We start from the raw sequence: 15,930 nt of genomic DNA on the forward strand, positions 1-15,930 counted from the left end.
GCAAAAACATAAGAAGTTGCAACCTCCTAGCTATTTTTGCAATCCATTAATTTGCATTTTAGTACCTGGAAAATATGTTGTACACATATTCACCACTGTTCAAACGGCATAGCCAGATAGAGAGAATGTGTAAAGTCAACGTGAGGATATTAATTATTGACTCAACACTGTAGACAGCTTAGCCACAATGCTAACTTGGTTGTTGTTGCTAACAGTTGGCTAGCAAAGAGAGCAACAATCTGTGTCAGTGGTGACGACAAAATGAGTAGCTAAAAAGTATATCAAATTTTGCTCTGTTTCATGAGAAAATAACTGGCTAAAGAAAAGTGCACAATGGAAATCCATAGATGCATTGTTAGAGGATGCGCCAATAAATCGGACGCAATTATTCATTACAGTTTACCAGCGGAGCCACAGAGACGTCAACAGTGGCTACAGTTTATTAATGAAAGCAACTCAGGAGAGAACATTCCAGTTGTGTCCCGCTTATGTGGCGACCACTTTACAGAAGAGTGCTTCACAAAACTTGATCTCGGTTTCACCACGAGGTTAATATTAAATCTTGACGCAGTCCCAACGATTTATTTCACTGAAAAAACATCGGCGTATCGGCAACACACAGTGAGTATATTTGCGCAAAGAGGCTAGCCTACAACTTTGTACATGTGTATGTGTTTTATGAAACGTAGCTAATGTAACATTGGATCGCACCTAAACTATTGTGTAGGCTACTGCATCAAATACAGTATTCTACAGGCTAGTAAAAATACTATAGGCTAGTAAGCTAATCAAAGACGGTATACTATAGGCTAGTAAGTTAATCAAAGACAGTATACTATAGGCTAGTAAGTTAATCAAAGATAGTATACTATAGGCTAATAAGTTAGATGCACTCTCAAACTTTTGTATAATTTCAGCCAGTAGTTTTTAAAGTGGTGCCCATAAGCCAAAATTGGCCCCCGTTTTTAGCATACAACGTCATCCATTTGTGTGATATGTTAAGAATTTTGCAATTTGTATGATATCATATGATTTTTGCAATTAGTGTGATCTGTTACGAATCCAATTAGGGCAATGTGTTACGAATTTGTTGTGCTTAAGATCCCGGAGTGCATCTTTAATCAAGAGAGTATGCTGAAAAGGTTATAGATCTTTTCCATGTAAAAGGACACATGAGCACCAACATGTGAAGTTCAAAGGATCATGTCAAATGAAAGCTAAGAGTATATATATATAAAAAAAAAAAAGCTGACACTATTTCCATGTAATTCCAGACCTATAGCGGAAATTGTCTTTTAGGTTCCATCTCCGAAAGAATGACACATGTAGCCAGCTTGGCTATGGCTGGTTATGGAGCTGGATTTGTCATAAGCATGTAGAGAACTTTGCCACAGATGGATAGGGGAAACCACTATCTTGGACTTTGCCATCTATTGACATCTTCCATAGATTGCCGCCGCGAATTCTCCATAGAAAGAATAAGATGAAGCTCTGGTAATATGGATAGCCTAACTATTGAACGGTTCGGACTAGACACATTTTTCTACATTGTAATGGGCACGGTGCAACCTTTACATTTTTCTACATTGTAATGGGCACGGTGCAACCTTTGGTAGGCTCGTGAGGCCATGGTTCTCACAGCTAGGGGAAGTGAAATGACAGGCTACAATGACTTTGCTCATGATGTATGCCGCAAATGATATATAACAACACCTTGAGCGCATCGGACACAAAGCATAATCTTTCACGGGTGCCTTTTCATTATTCACTGAACAGAAATAGAAACGCAACATTTGAAGTGTTGGTCCCATGTTTCATGAGCTGAAATAAAAGTTCCCAGAAATGTTCTATTGTCACGTTCTGACCATAGTTCTTTTGTATTTTCTTTGTTTTAGTGTGGTCAGGGCGTGAGTTGGGTGGGTTATCTATGTTTTGTGTTTCTATGTTGGGTTTGTTGTTTGGCCTGATATGGTTCTCAATCAGAGGCAGGTGTTTGTCATTGTCTCTTATTGGGAACCATATTTAGGTAGCCTGTTTTGTCTTTTGGTTTGTGGGTGGTTGTCTTCCGTGGCAGTGTTTGTCGCCACACGGTACTGTTTCGTTTGTTCATCGTTTATTGTTTTGTTTAGTGTTCTGAGTTTGAATTAAACGTCATAATGAACAATTACCACGCTGCGCTTTGGTCCGATCCTTCTACCACCACAGACGATCGTTACATCTATACTCACAAAAATTGTATTTATCTCAAATTTTGAGCACAAATTTGCTTACATCCCTGTTAGTGAGCATTTCTCCTTTGCCAATATAATCCATCCACCTGACCGGTGTGGAATATCAAGAAGCTGATTAAACAGCATGATATTTACACAGGTGCACATTGTGCTGTGGACATTAAAAGGCCACTCAAATTTGCAGTTTTGTCACACAACACAATGCCACAGATGTCTCAAGTTTTGAGGGGGCGTGCAATTGGTATACTGAGTGCAGGAATGTCCACCAGAGCTGTTGCCAGAGAATATAATGTTCATTTCTCTACCATAAGCCACCTCCAACATTGTTTTAGAGAATTTGGCAGTTCGTCCAACCGGCCTTACAACCGCAGACCATGTGTAACCACTCCAGCCCAGGACCTCCATATCTGGCTTCTTCACCTGCAACATTGTCTGAGACCAGCCACGCGGACAACAGATGAAACTGTTGGTTTGCACAACCAAAGAATTTCTGCACAAACTGTCAAAAAAACGTTTTAGGGAAGCTCATCTGCATGCACGTCATCCTCACCAAAGTCTTGACCTGACTGCAGTTCGGCAACGTAACCGACTTCAGTGGGCAAATGCTCACCTTCGATAGCCACTTGCACGCTGGCGAAGTGTGCTCTTCACTGATGAACCCCGGTTTCAACTATACCCGGGGAGATGTCAGACAGCGTAGCGTGTATGGCGTTGTGTGGGCGATCGGTTTGCTGATGTCAACGTTGTGAACAGAGTGCCCCATGGTGGGGTTATGGTATGGGCAGACATAAGCTATGGACAATGAACACAATTGCATTTTATCGATGGCAATTTGAATGAATTCCATCACCTCATGTTATAGCATGATAATGCACAGCCCCCATCTGTACACAATTCCTGGAAGCTGAAAATGTCCCAGTTCTTCCATGGCCTGCATACTCACTGGACATATCACCCATTAAAGCATGTTTGGGATGCTCTGGATCAACTTGTGTGAGGGCGTGTTCCAGTTCCTGCCAATATCCAGAAAATTTGCACAGCCATAGAAGAGGAGTGGGACAACATTCCACAGGCTACAATCAACAGACTGATCAACTCTATACGAAGGAGATGTGACTGAATTAGGCAAATGGTGGTCACACCAGATACTGACTGTTCTTCTGATCCACGCCCTACTTTCTTTTCTTTTTTTACAGGTATCTGTGACAAACAGATGCATATCTGTATGCACAGTCATGTGAAATCCATAGATTAGGGCCTAATGCATTTATTTCAATTGATGGATTTCCTTATAAATCAAAATCAAATTGTATTGGTCACATACACATATTTAGCAGATGTTATTGTGGTGTAGTGAGATGCTTGTGTTCCTAGCTCCAACAGTACAGTAATATCTAACAATACACAGATCTAAAAAATAAAATAACTTTAACTCAGTCAAATCTTAAGTCAAATCTTTGAAATTGTTGCATGTTGCATTTATATTTTTGTTCAGTGTAGGATAGACACTTGAATTCTAGCTGCATCAGTCAAAGCAGTGGAGTGTGGCCAAAACCATTCATCTTGGGGGAGCGGGGTTCCAAAATCAAATCATATCGCACGCAATTTGACCATTTACCATATTTTTTTTAGACAGACTAGAGCAAAAATAAGTGAAACTTTAAATTTGCAATTGATTATGATTAGTTGCTGGTGATAAGGTGGGGGTGCAACCTATTTTAATTTGCTCCATGGCTCAGGCAGCCAGTAAAAAGCTGTAGCCAGAGACAGAAGGGGAAAAGAGATGACCCATTGACTTTTTTTTTTCTGGTTCAATGTAAGTCAATGAGCTAAATAGTGTCTGTGTCTATAGATGGGTTGGTGTCTATAGATGAGTTGGCTGACAACGTCACCAAAACAATGTGCGCGCTTCCATGGGGCAGAAGTCAGCCTGTTGTTGTGATTCCGGATGGCCAGATTGCTAGCAAGAATGACAAGAAACTGCCATGTGAGGAATCATAAGTGGCTCGTTTCAGCTTGTTTCATCTTGTTATTGATACCATGTCTTAATTTGAGGTGTTTTGACTGATTTCATGTCAATGCTAATATGTCTAAAATTCGCTAGCTAGCTAACCAACAACTGTAACAATATATTTAAGAGACAACAAGTGGTCATTGTGCAAAGTTATTTATGTTCTCAATAAATGAGAGACGAAATATAGCTTACATGTTGTCAACAATCGAAGCCAACCTCATCTGTTTTGCCCCATGGTTGTGCGTGCATCGTTTCTGTTGCTAAACAACCAACCTGTCTGACCCGGAACTGACCATTTTCTTCAATGGTAAGCGGCCTGAGTGAACTACACTACATGACCGAAAGAATGTCGCTACCTGCTCATCGAACATCTCATTCCAAAATCATGGGCATTAATATGGAGTTGGTCCCCCCTTTGCTGTTATAATAGCCTCCACTCTGTTGGGAAGGCTTTCCACAAGATGTTGGAACATTGCTGCAGGGACTTGCTTCCATTCAACCACAAGAGCATTAGTGAGGTCGGCCACTGATGTTGGGCGATTAGGCCTGGCTCAGTCGGAGTTCCAATTCATCCCAAATGTGTTTGATGGGGTTGAGGTCAGGGCTCTGTGCAGGCCAGTCAAGTTCTTCCACACCGATCTCGACAAACATTTCTTTATGGACCTCGCTTTGTACATGGGGGCATTTTCATGCTGAAATAGGTAAGGCCCTTCCCCAAACTGTTGCCACAAAGTTGGAAGCACAGAATCGTCTAGAATGTCATTGAATGCAGTAGCGCTAAGATTTCACTTCACTGGAACTAACGGGCCTAGGCCGAAACATAAAAAACAGCCCCAGACCATTATTCCTCCTCCACCAAACTGTACAGTAGGCACTATACATTCAGGCAGGTAGCATTCTCCTGGCATCCGCCAAACCCAGATTCATCCGTCGGACTGCCAGATGGTGAAGCGTGATTCATCACGCCAGAGAATGAGTTTCCACTGGTCCAATGGTGGCGAGCTTTACACCACTGCAGCAAATGCTTGGCATTGCGCATGGTGATCTTAGGCTTGTGTGTAGCTGCTCGGTCATGGAAACCCATTTCATGAACCTCCCAACAAACAGTTCTTGTGTTGACGGTTGCTTCCAGAGGCAGTTTGGAACTTGGTAGTGTTGCAACCAAGGACAGACGATTTTTACGCGCTTCAGCACTCAGGTACTGTTCTGTAAGCTTGTGTGGCCTACCACTTTGCAGTTGAGCCGTTGTTGCTCCTAGACGTTTCCACTTCACAATAACAGCGCTTACAGTTGACCGGGGCAGCTCTAGCAAGGCAGAAATTTGACAAACTGACACGTTGAAAGTCTCTGAGCTCTTCAGTAAGGCCATTTTACTGTCAATGTTTGTCTATGGAGATTGCATGGCTGTGTGCTCGATTTTATACACCTGTCAGCAACGGGTGTGGCTGAAATAGGCAAATCAATTCATTTGAATGGGTGTCCACATACTTTTGTGTATATAGTGTATCTTCATTTATAAACTGGGTGGTTCGAGCCTTGAATGCTGATTGGCTGACAGCCTGGTATATCAGACCCTATATCAAGGGTATGACTATGTATTTTAACTGCTCTAATTACATTGGTAACCAGTTTATAATATCAATAAGGCACCTCGGGGGTTTGTGGTACATGGCCAATATACCACGGCTAAGGGCTGTGTCCAGGCACTCCACCTTGCGTTGTGCGTAAGAACAGCCCTTAGCCGTGGTATATTGGCCATATACCACACCTCCTCCTGCATTTATTGCTTAATTATCCATCATCTTTGCTGTAGCCAAAGGTTATCTATTATATTGCCCAGCTCAGTTGCGACTCAAACTTTGCAGGTGTTTCTGATTAATAAACAATGCCATGCTGGTGGGTTGTATCATTCAAATAAGACCCAGCCCTGAAACGAAAAAATAATTTACACATAATTTCATAGGAAAAGACAAGGCATTGGCATGAATTTGCACGAAGCGTTTAGTTCGGGTTTGTCACTTCAAGCCCAACTTAAGTTGTTGTGCAGCATCCTGGGTAAGCTCTGGTCACCGTTTGGTGAAGTAGGCTATGATTCAATGATAAATTAACAGGCACCGCATCGATTATATTCAACGCAGGACAAGCTAGATAAACTAATAATATCAGTAACCATGTGTAGTTAACTAGTGATTATGTTAAGATTGATTGTTTTTTATAAGATACGTTTAACGCTAGCTAGCACCTTACCGTGACTCCTTGCTGCACTCGCATAACAGGTAGTCAGCCTGCCACGCTGTCTCCTCATGGAGTGCAATGTAATCGGCTGTGATTGGTGTCCAAAAATGCAGATTACCGATTGTTATTAAAAATTGAAATCGGCCCCAATTAATCGGCCATTCCGATTAATCGGTCGACCTCTAGTCCCAAGTGAGAGTGTTCAGTGAGGTGGGGATCATTTATGATAAGTGGAGGAGCAGACTGACAGGGGAACATGCAGACAAGCTCTGCTTTCTGCACTACAACCTTAAACTTCTTACCTGGGAATATTGAAGACTCATGTTAAAAGAAACCACCAGCTTTCATATGTTCTCATGTTCTGAGCAAGGAACTTAAAAGTTAGCCTTTTTACATGGCACATATTGCACTTTTACTTTCTTCTCCAACACTTTGTTTTTGCATTATTTAAACCAAATTGAACATGTTTCATTATTTATTTGAGGCTAAATTGATTTTATTGATGTATTATATTAAGTTAAAATAAGTGTTCATTCAGTATTGTTGTAATTGTCATTATTACAAATAAATAAAGACTTTTTTTTTTTTAAATCGGCAGATTAATCGGTATCGGCTTTTTTGGTCCTCCAATAATCGGTATCGGCGTTGAAAAATCATAATCGGTCGACCTCTACTTGGGACCGAAGAAGGTGGGGGACAGAAACTTCTTTGCGAGTGGAGCGAGTGATTGAAGTCTGTCCTCATTCTGCTTCCACCACTCCAAAGACAAGGTGCTCTTTCTGTCAATGACAGGCTCTGTGAGGTAACGCTCCAACTCAATTTAAAAACTGCGCTGGACTACAGCCCTGCCCTCTTGGCTTCCAAGGATTCTAGCGTAGAGGCTGTCCACCAGACTGGGTGGCTGATCTACTTGGACTCTTTGCCTCTTTGCACCTGGATCTGGGTCCTCCTCTTCACTAGTCCATTCTGCTGTGGCTCTGGGATTTGGTTTCCTTAGTAGGTCAGACTCCTCCTTCAGCCACTCTTTTGTATTTCTCTAGTGCTGTCACTGAGCTGAAGGCCTAGCTCTTGTAACGTGGATCCAGGACAGTTGCCAGCACCAGGCACTTTTGTCTCCTCGGCCTCGGAGCACAGCCTTGTCAGACTGTCCAACATGGTCTTCCGTAAAATGTTGATGCCTTGAGTAGAAGAATCCTCCTGCTGCAGCATCAGCTTCAGCACCGACACACTGGGGATGATGCATGCGGCTGTGGCGTTGGAGTGGCTCATCTCCAGTGTCACCTCCTCCATAGGTGCCAGAGTCTCAATTAGGTTAGTGACAATGTCCCACTGTGCAGCAGACAAACTGCTGATGTATCTGTATTCACCTGCATACACATTCAGTGTACGCCTCTGTTCAAACATCCTCTGCAACATGTGTAATGTTGAGTTCCAGCGAGTTTGAACTTCTTGGATGATGCTGTGTTTGGGAAGGCCAAACTCTTCCTGAATAGCTCTCAGCCTCTGTTTGGCCAGTAAAGAGTGGTCAAAGTGAGTTGCACAGCATCATCTCTGCTTTTCTCTGCATCTCTGCTTTTCTCTGCCATCTGTACAATTAATATAATTGTACACACACAGTCACAGCTCTCTGAAGTGACAAGGATACTGAAGTGTCTGCTTAGGAGACACTTACTCTCAACTGTTTGAATAATAAAACTAGAGTTTAAGTTACCTGTTGATAAATGTTGAAAACAAAAATAGTAAATTCTATATGCAGGAAATCCAATTTTAATAATGGCCATGGTAATAATTGACTACCAAAGTGTGAGTCATAATTCCCATGACACCTTCCAGCAAAATCTGAAAAGCGGTTCCTTCATTCATTTATTCCATAGGATGTTTTTAGATTCACTTCAAATAAGGTCTGTGTTTAGTTTAGTCTTATAACACCTTGCCAATTTGATAACTGTGTAGATATCCATAGGACAAGGTAACTCTGATCAATATTGGCTAAATATAGGCAAAAATATATTTTTTTTGTAGAGTGGATTTATGAAAATATGTTGACAAACGTTACCTTATTCTAGCGAGATTTACATGAGTATCAAAAAGCTGAGGCGGTTTAAGCCTGCATGAAACACAGACCTTATTTGAAGTAGATCAAGACATTCTCTGTGGAAGAAATGAACGGTAAAATAACAAAGAAACCCCTTTCATGTTCAGCCGCAAGTTATTATAGGAATTATGACCTGTTAACCATTTCTCTCAATACCATTTGTATTTCATTTATCTTTGACTATTGGATGTTCTTATAGGCACTTTAGTATTGCCAGCCTAATCTCTGGAGTTGATAGGCTTGAAGTCATATAAACAGTGCTGTGCTTCAAGCATTGCTAAGAGCTGCTGGCAAATGCAGTAAAGTACTGTTTGAATGAATGCTTACGAGCCTGTTGCTGCCTACCACCGCTCAGACTGCTCTATCAAATATCAAATCATAGACTTAATTATAATATAATAAACACACAGAAATAAGAGCCTTTGGTCATTAATATGGTTAAATCCGGTAACTATCATTGCGAACCGTTCTGTATTTTATCGAATGGGTGGCAAACCTAAGTCTAAATATTGCTGTTACATTGCACAACCTTCAATGTTATGTCATTATGTAAAATTCTGGCAAATTAATTACGGTCTTTGTTAGGAAGAAATGGTCTTCACACAGTTCTCAATGAGCCAGGCAGCCCAAACTGCTGCATATACCCTGACTCTGCTTGCACTGAACGCAAGAGAAGTGACACAATTTCCCTAGTTAATATTGCCTGCTAACATGAATTTAACTAAATATGCAGGTTTAAAAATATATACTTCTTTGTATTGATTTTAAGAAAGACATTGATGTTAATGGTTAGACACATTTGTGCAACGATTGTGCTTTTTCGAGAATGCGCTTATGTTAAATCATCACCCGTTTGGCGAAGTTGAAGTAAGCTGTGATTCGATGATAAATTAACAGGCACCGCATTGATTATATGCAACGCAGGACAAGCTAGTTAACCTAGTAATATCATCAACCATGTGTAGTTAACTAGTGATTATGTGAAGATTGATTGATTGTTTTTATAAGATACGTTTAAAGCTAGCTAGCAACTTACCTTGGCTCCTTGCAGCCACAAGGTCCTTTTGATGCTGCACTCGCGTAACAGGTGGTCAGCCTGCCACGCAGTCTCCTCGTGGATTGCAATGTAATCAGCCATAACCGGCGTCCAAAAAGGTCAATTACCGGTTTGTTATGAAAACTTGAAATCGGCCCTAATTAATCGGCCATCCCGATTAATCGGTCGACCTCTACTTTCTACTGGTGTGGGCTTTAAGGCATATTTAAATTTTTCAACCATTTTCCATCCCAAATGTTTTTGTATTAAGCAAAGGCTTTGATTTCTGGTCAAACAGATGGAAAAGAGGTCTTAAAAGGTATTAGAAATACATAAAAATACAATAATGTTAACGTAAAGACCGTTGCCAACTAATATTAACACTTGCCGAAATGTTGCCTTGTGTAAGTTTAAGAAACATTGCTCTGTGCCTTGAAATTCCATTTTTAAAAATCCACATACTGTATCTTTAAGATATTTTCTAATTTCTCTCCCTCATGAGGGAGGAAAGTGAAAGTTCACAGAAGTAACAACTAAAGGTAGACCTATCAATTAGTTTGTGTTTTTACTGAAATCTGGAGAAAAAAAATATTGATTAGAACTTGAAATCTGTTACCAAATCAGTAACGGAATTTCAGATAAATCAGTAACGGAATTTCAGCAATTGAATTGGCTACAATGGGAAATCGTAGTAGTCACAAACGACAGTTGGGTTCACAAATTTGGACAGTAGAGTACAGTAAAGAAAAGTAGAGTATTGTACAGTACACAGTAGAGCACACTAAATTTGAGTACACTAATGTACTGTACTCTAGAGTGCTGTACTTTGTCTGTACAAACTTGTGAAACAAACATCTGTGATTGGTTCAGATTTGGTCTGGTCCAGGCAGTTTTTGGAAAATGTGGACACACAAAAAACAGAGATTTTACCAAATTGATTTTACAAAACTTGGCATCTGCACAGTTCTTCCAGTAACTGTGTTATTGTAAAAATCAGTGTACTCCTTTAAAAGTAGTCCTTGTGCATAGTTTTATGATTTGTTAAACTTTTGAAATCAATGGTGTGGCATACATTTTAAGTGAACAATTTAAGTTTCAGCGCAATTCCATTACCATGGAATTGCCCTATAGTAAAGAAGATGGCGGCGCAATGCTTTAAACATTTGCCGCCAATTAAGTAGTTCATGTCTTTCACCTTTCCCACTCCACACCACCAACAAAACCATGTTTTTTGTTCTTATGGTATTTTTTTGTTCTTAAACTTTATGGCTATCTAAAATGTGTCTTCCAGGCCTAGCCGACAGTTTCTTAAACCAAGTGTAGCCCAAACACTGTAACTTAAATTTAATAACTAAACACTTCTTGTTCATCTCACAGGTGTCCACTGAGAGTGCAAAGGGGACTGGGGTGTTGGAAGTAAAAAAGACTGGCATCAAGGAGGAGCCAGTGGACAGGGAGGTGGACTCGCAGGTGAATCGCTCAAACAATTCGTTGGGCTCAATCAAGAAGTTGTTTAGTTCAATCAAAGAGGAAAATGTTGGGGAGGACGCAAGCATTGCAGGGAGCTATGACCAGATTAGAGTGGTGAAAATAGGAGACTCACACACAGGAGAAAGGAAGAAAGAGGGAGGAGAGTATGGGATGGAATACTCACACTCTCACCAAGATGAAGGAGAGGAACGAGGCTGTGATGCCATGGTAACAGAGATTCACAGGGAAGAGAGGATGAAGGGAAAGGGCAGAATGAAAGAATGGATGATGGAGAAAATGAATGTGACGGAGCATGAGGTGGAGGTATTTGTGATAGAAAACTCAAAACCAGAGGAGGAGGAATGGAGAGAATATGTGTTAGGGGAGGAGGAGGAGGAGGAGGAGGGATGGAGGATAGAGGAGAGGGGAGAGGGCAGGATGGAAGGGATGTGGGTGAAAAAAGGGAGACGGAAAAAGCTCCCGGGGCCACAGTGGTGGAGATGGGAGCAAGAGAGGAAGAAAACAGAGGAAGATGAGTGGAAGATGATTGCAGAGAGGGCGAGGGAGGAAGAGCAGGAGAGACAGAAAGGTCAGACTGTGGAGGAAGAAGAGAAGAAGCGAAAGAAGAAGAGGGTGGCAGGGTTCCGTTGCCCACAGTGCAGCAACACCTTCCAGTCCCGAAGTGAGTTAATGGAGCACAAGACCGGCTGCTGCAATGATGCAAAATACACCTGCCCAGTGCCACTCTGCCCCAAACACTACACAACTAAGAGGTCCCTGAGGACTCACATCCGCTTCCACCGTGTAAAAGATGACAAGAAGAAGAAGAAGGCCTTGGAGACTATCCAGAAAGCCCAGGGAGCCCAGGAGCAGAAGATGAAGGCCTATGATGCTTACCTGAAAGCCCAGAAAGCCCAGGAAGCACGGGAGCAGCAGAAAAAGGCTTATGATGCTTACCTGACAGCCCAGGTGCAGCAGAATCAATACCAACCCAGCCATAAGAAGAAATTCTTCTGCCCACTCTGTAACATATACCACAGAAACCAAACTAGCCTGGACAAGCACTCTCGTTGCCATACCAGTGTTCACAAGTTGACGTTCCGCTGCTCCTTCTGCTCCCTGGAGATCCTGCGAAAGTACACGACGAAAAAGCACTATGACTTGGAACACCCGGGCAGGGTCCCACACTGTGAGGAGTGTGGAAAAACCTTTAACTCGATCGACAGCTTCCTAAAACATCAGGTTAGACACTTGTCCGTGACACCCTACTACTGTTATGAGTGTCGCATCTACCAGCTGACCCAGAGGGGCCTCACTGCCCACCTGAGAAACCACTCTCTCAGACGCAACCAGGAGCAGCTAGACCAGCAGTCTGGGAAACTCAAAAAAACTGATAAAACAATGAATCATAGTACAGCCCCTCTACACAACAACCCTGCCTCTCTACAAGATAACCATGCCCATCTACAAGACATCAAAGAAGAAGAACTTATAACCATAGAAATAGAATCTCAATCTGTGCTTTAACCCCCTTTTGTCCCATAACCATACCCCTCCCTCTGACATGAAAAACTGACCTGGGAACTTTATCAGTGACTATTTCTGTACAGGAGAACACTGAGACTGGGATCAAATCCTCTAAATAGATCTAGTACTTGGTTTTTACAGGAGATGAACTGTTTTATCGATACAGACCGAATAGGAGAAATTACAGTAGTAGCAGAATCAACAACCTCTGCATCATCAAAACAGTTGCTTTGTGAGAAGGTGTTAAAGTTCACAGTTAGCCATTATGTAAATGCCAGCTGAAAAGTACCAGTGGCCTGGCTTTGGCCCCAGGTGGGAGCAGGCCCGCCGGAGCCAGCCCAGTGAGACACGGGTACCAGCTCACGTAGATGGAAACTGAAAAGACTGAGCCATATGTACAGTATTTGTTTGTCACTGCTACCTTGAAGGCCAGGTGTCTTTAAAATGTTGTAAGCCCTTTATAAGCCCCATAATATCCTATATGATGTGCATTTAGCCTTCTATCCATAATCTGTCATTCATATAGAGAGAATTCAGTTTAATCTTTTGTATTCTATACATTTAGATCTATAGAGTTGTCTTACACAACATTACCTGTAAGTATCTTTATGTAAAATGTGATAGTCACACATTTATAAAATGTAATTTAGTGCTTCTGAGTTAATGTTGGTGTTGAGATTATAGAGTATATTATTAGACCATTCCTGATCCTTTGAGGTTTAATCCATTTTTCCTTCTGGTTCTGCACTTTTCTCTTTATCTGCACTTGTTTATTTCCTACAGTACTCCAGGGTGAGTAGTACAGCACTATGGGTAGGTTTAGTGGGTGCAACATAGCCATAGAAATGTTTTGTATAGAACAAATACTTTGTTAAACATATGGGATGTCTGTCATGTAGGATAGGGTATAGTGTCAACTCCTATTACATTTCTATCTGCAACACTCTGAATGTTTCACCTCACTGAATACACCCCATGTATACAGTAGGAACTCTCTGGTCCAATAGGAAGCCAAGTGAACTTTCTCTGGCCAATAGAGATGAACCCGAATGACACTGTAGCCCTGCCCAACAAGGAGCCCTTTGATGTCGACTGGTTCCATTACTGAATGTCTGATGCTTTGTTCTCTACACTATTGACATGCTCTCTGAATAAAAAGCCTTTCTATAGTATTTACTGGTCAGTGAAAAACACAGTCGTGTACTGAAGGCCTGTTTTATTATGTTCAATACAAAGTCCTACTGTGACTCCACTGAGATACAAAACCAGAGAGAGGAGACGGTAGCAGCAGGATGGATGGAAGGACACTGTATCTCCACAGGGACAGAGGAAAGAGACTGGGACACAAAATGCTGGTTTCCCAGACATAGATTGTGCCTAGTCTTGGACAGATTCTCCATTGAAATTGCTTTAAAGTCCAGGACAAGGTGCAATCTGTGTCAAGGAAACCGTCCCAAAGAGAGAAGCAATGCATCTCATCTACTCTCAAAACAACATACAAACTGCTCAAACACACAACCTTACAGCTAAGCACTTAACAGTCAATCAGAAACTGAAAGACTGTGTGTGTTACAACACATCCAGAAGAGCAGAGGGAGAGAAATCGAATAGGTAGAAGTTCACTACTGATCCAGAATCAGATCATTAGTTCAATAATACCGCTACAAGTCATTGATAGCTACAGTTTTCTTCATTCTATTAGACAGACAGCACTTTTTAAAGGGATTGACAAGAAGTCAGCATGTGCCAGCGGGCCCAGACAGTAACATACTGGATTACTTCCACAACTGTCATATCATTCCAGACAGTAACATACTGGATTATGTCCCCAACTGTCATATCATTCCAGACAGCAGGTTAAATTCATCAGAAAATATCATGTCCGTTCTATCCACATATTTCTACATCCAAGGGCCTCTCCCACCCCCACCTGTGTGCTTACATGACTTAGTTAATGGATTTCTAAAATGCATTGTATTTCATCTCCTAGAACCCTGAGGTGCTGTACTAGTACAGTATTGACAGTTCAGTGCCAGACTCAGTCTCTTCACAGCTTCATCCATTCAAATGCTCCTTGGGACCAGGAAATACAGTGTCCTCTGGGATTATTGGGAAATCAAACCATGACCATGAGGTTAAAGTGCAGACTGTCACCTTATTTTGAGGGTATTTTCATCCCTATCGGGTGAACTGTTTAGAAATTACAGTACTTTTGGTACATAGTACCCCCCCCCCCCCACACACACACATTTTAGGGGACCAAAAGTATTGGGACAAATTCACTTGTGTCTATTAAAGCAGTCAAAGTGTAGTATTTGGTCCCATATTCCTAGCACGCAATGACTACATCAAGCTTGTGACTCTACACATTTGTTGGATACATTTGTTGTTTGTTTTGGTTGTGTTTCAGATTATTTTGTGCCCAATAGAAATTAATGGTAAAGAATGTATTGGGTCATTTTGAAGTCACTTTTATTGTAAATAAGAATAGAACATGCATGCTAACCTCCCCTGTTATTGTAATGGTGATGCAAGCATGTCTTGTGGGTATGATATTTGTGCATCTGTGACTTTCTCACTCATCATTACTCACGATATATTCAGGATTATCCGTAATCATGGTAGCATCCACATTAATGTAGAAGTGTTTAGAAACATTCTATTCTATTCTTATTTACAATAAAAGTGACACACTACATTCTTTAACATTATTTTCTATTGGGCACAAAATAATCTGAAACACAACCAAAACAAAAGGCGTGCTATGAATATGGGACCAAATACTTAACTTTTGACTACTTAAAAAATACACACAAGTGAATTTGTCTCAATAGAAAAAGGCTATAATTTCTAAACGGTTCACCTGGATAAGGATGAAGATGCTCTCAAATGAAAGCTGACAGTCTTCCCTTTAACCTCAGTCATTGTTTGATTTTAAATCCAAACTTACTGAGTATAGAGCCAATAGAAGACAAAATAATAATTACAGAGGGCACTGTATAAGGCAGCAACATGCACACTGGGCAAGCCACAGACTCGTTGCCCAGCTAACCACCGCTTAACACTGGTCCAGGATAACGTTTACCTTAGTGTCTGTAGAGCTGAGTTGGTGTGGACAGGGTAGGCGGTACCCAGACTGGCCTAACCAAAGCCATGATTGGACCTCATTCCCGTCACTCTGATTGGATGTTGTGGCTGACTGGGAGGAGCTTGTCTCAATATAGAGGGCAGGGTCAGTGGAAGTCCCATTTGCTCTCCCTCTGATGACATCACTAGTTTTGTCCCTGTAATGACTCGGTCACTAAAGAGGCTACTTAAGGTT

At 41.5% G+C, this 15,930-nt stretch overlaps 2 protein-coding genes across 4 annotated transcripts in view; one reads left to right on the forward strand and one right to left on the reverse strand.

The window, feature by feature from the left end:
* Positions 1 to 212: 212 nt before the first annotated feature.
* Positions 213 to 13,780, forward strand: LOC120027592 (zinc finger protein 25-like). 2 transcript variants are annotated; one of them, XM_038972577.1, is made up of 3 exons: positions 213 to 621; positions 7,079 to 7,791; positions 10,989 to 13,780. In XM_038972577.1, exon 3 carries the CDS (start codon positions 11,253 to 11,255, stop codon positions 12,606 to 12,608), a length of 1,356 nt encoding a protein of 451 aa, XP_038828505.1. In that variant the 5' UTR covers positions 213 to 621; positions 7,079 to 7,791; positions 10,989 to 11,252; the 3' UTR covers positions 12,609 to 13,780. The 2 variants fall into 2 exon arrangements, with proteins under 2 accessions (XP_038828505.1, XP_038828504.1); XM_038972576.1 differs by lacking the exon at positions 7,079 to 7,791.
* A 1,422-nt stretch (positions 13,781 to 15,202) lies between these two features.
* The window catches only part of LOC120027827 (ribosomal protein S6 kinase alpha-3-like), a 28,105-nt gene continuing 27,377 nt past the window's right edge, over positions 15,203 to 15,930 (reverse strand). For both annotated transcript variants that reach the window (XM_038972877.1, XM_038972876.1), the window contains exon 22: positions 15,203 to 15,930. This exon is cut by the window's right edge and continues 539 nt beyond it. The gene's annotated coding sequence lies outside the window, so the exon portion shown is untranslated.

The sequence above is a fragment of the Salvelinus namaycush genome, chromosome 33 (genome assembly GCF_016432855.1).
Source record: "Salvelinus namaycush isolate Seneca chromosome 33, SaNama_1.0, whole genome shotgun sequence".
In the NCBI taxonomy this organism is placed as follows: Eukaryota; Metazoa; Chordata; class Actinopteri; order Salmoniformes; family Salmonidae; genus Salvelinus; species Salvelinus namaycush.

What these genes read in the sequence shown, in the direction of transcription:
- LOC120027592 (XM_038972576.1), top strand. Translation starts at nt 334, where the DNA reads ATGGAAATCCATAGATGCATTGTTAGAGGATGCGCCAATAAATCGGAC. An exon ending in CGGCGTATCGGCAACACACA is followed by an intron (nt 622 to 10,988) that starts GTGAGTATATTT and finishes TTCATCTCACAG; the next exon opens with GTGTCCACTGAGAGTGCAAA.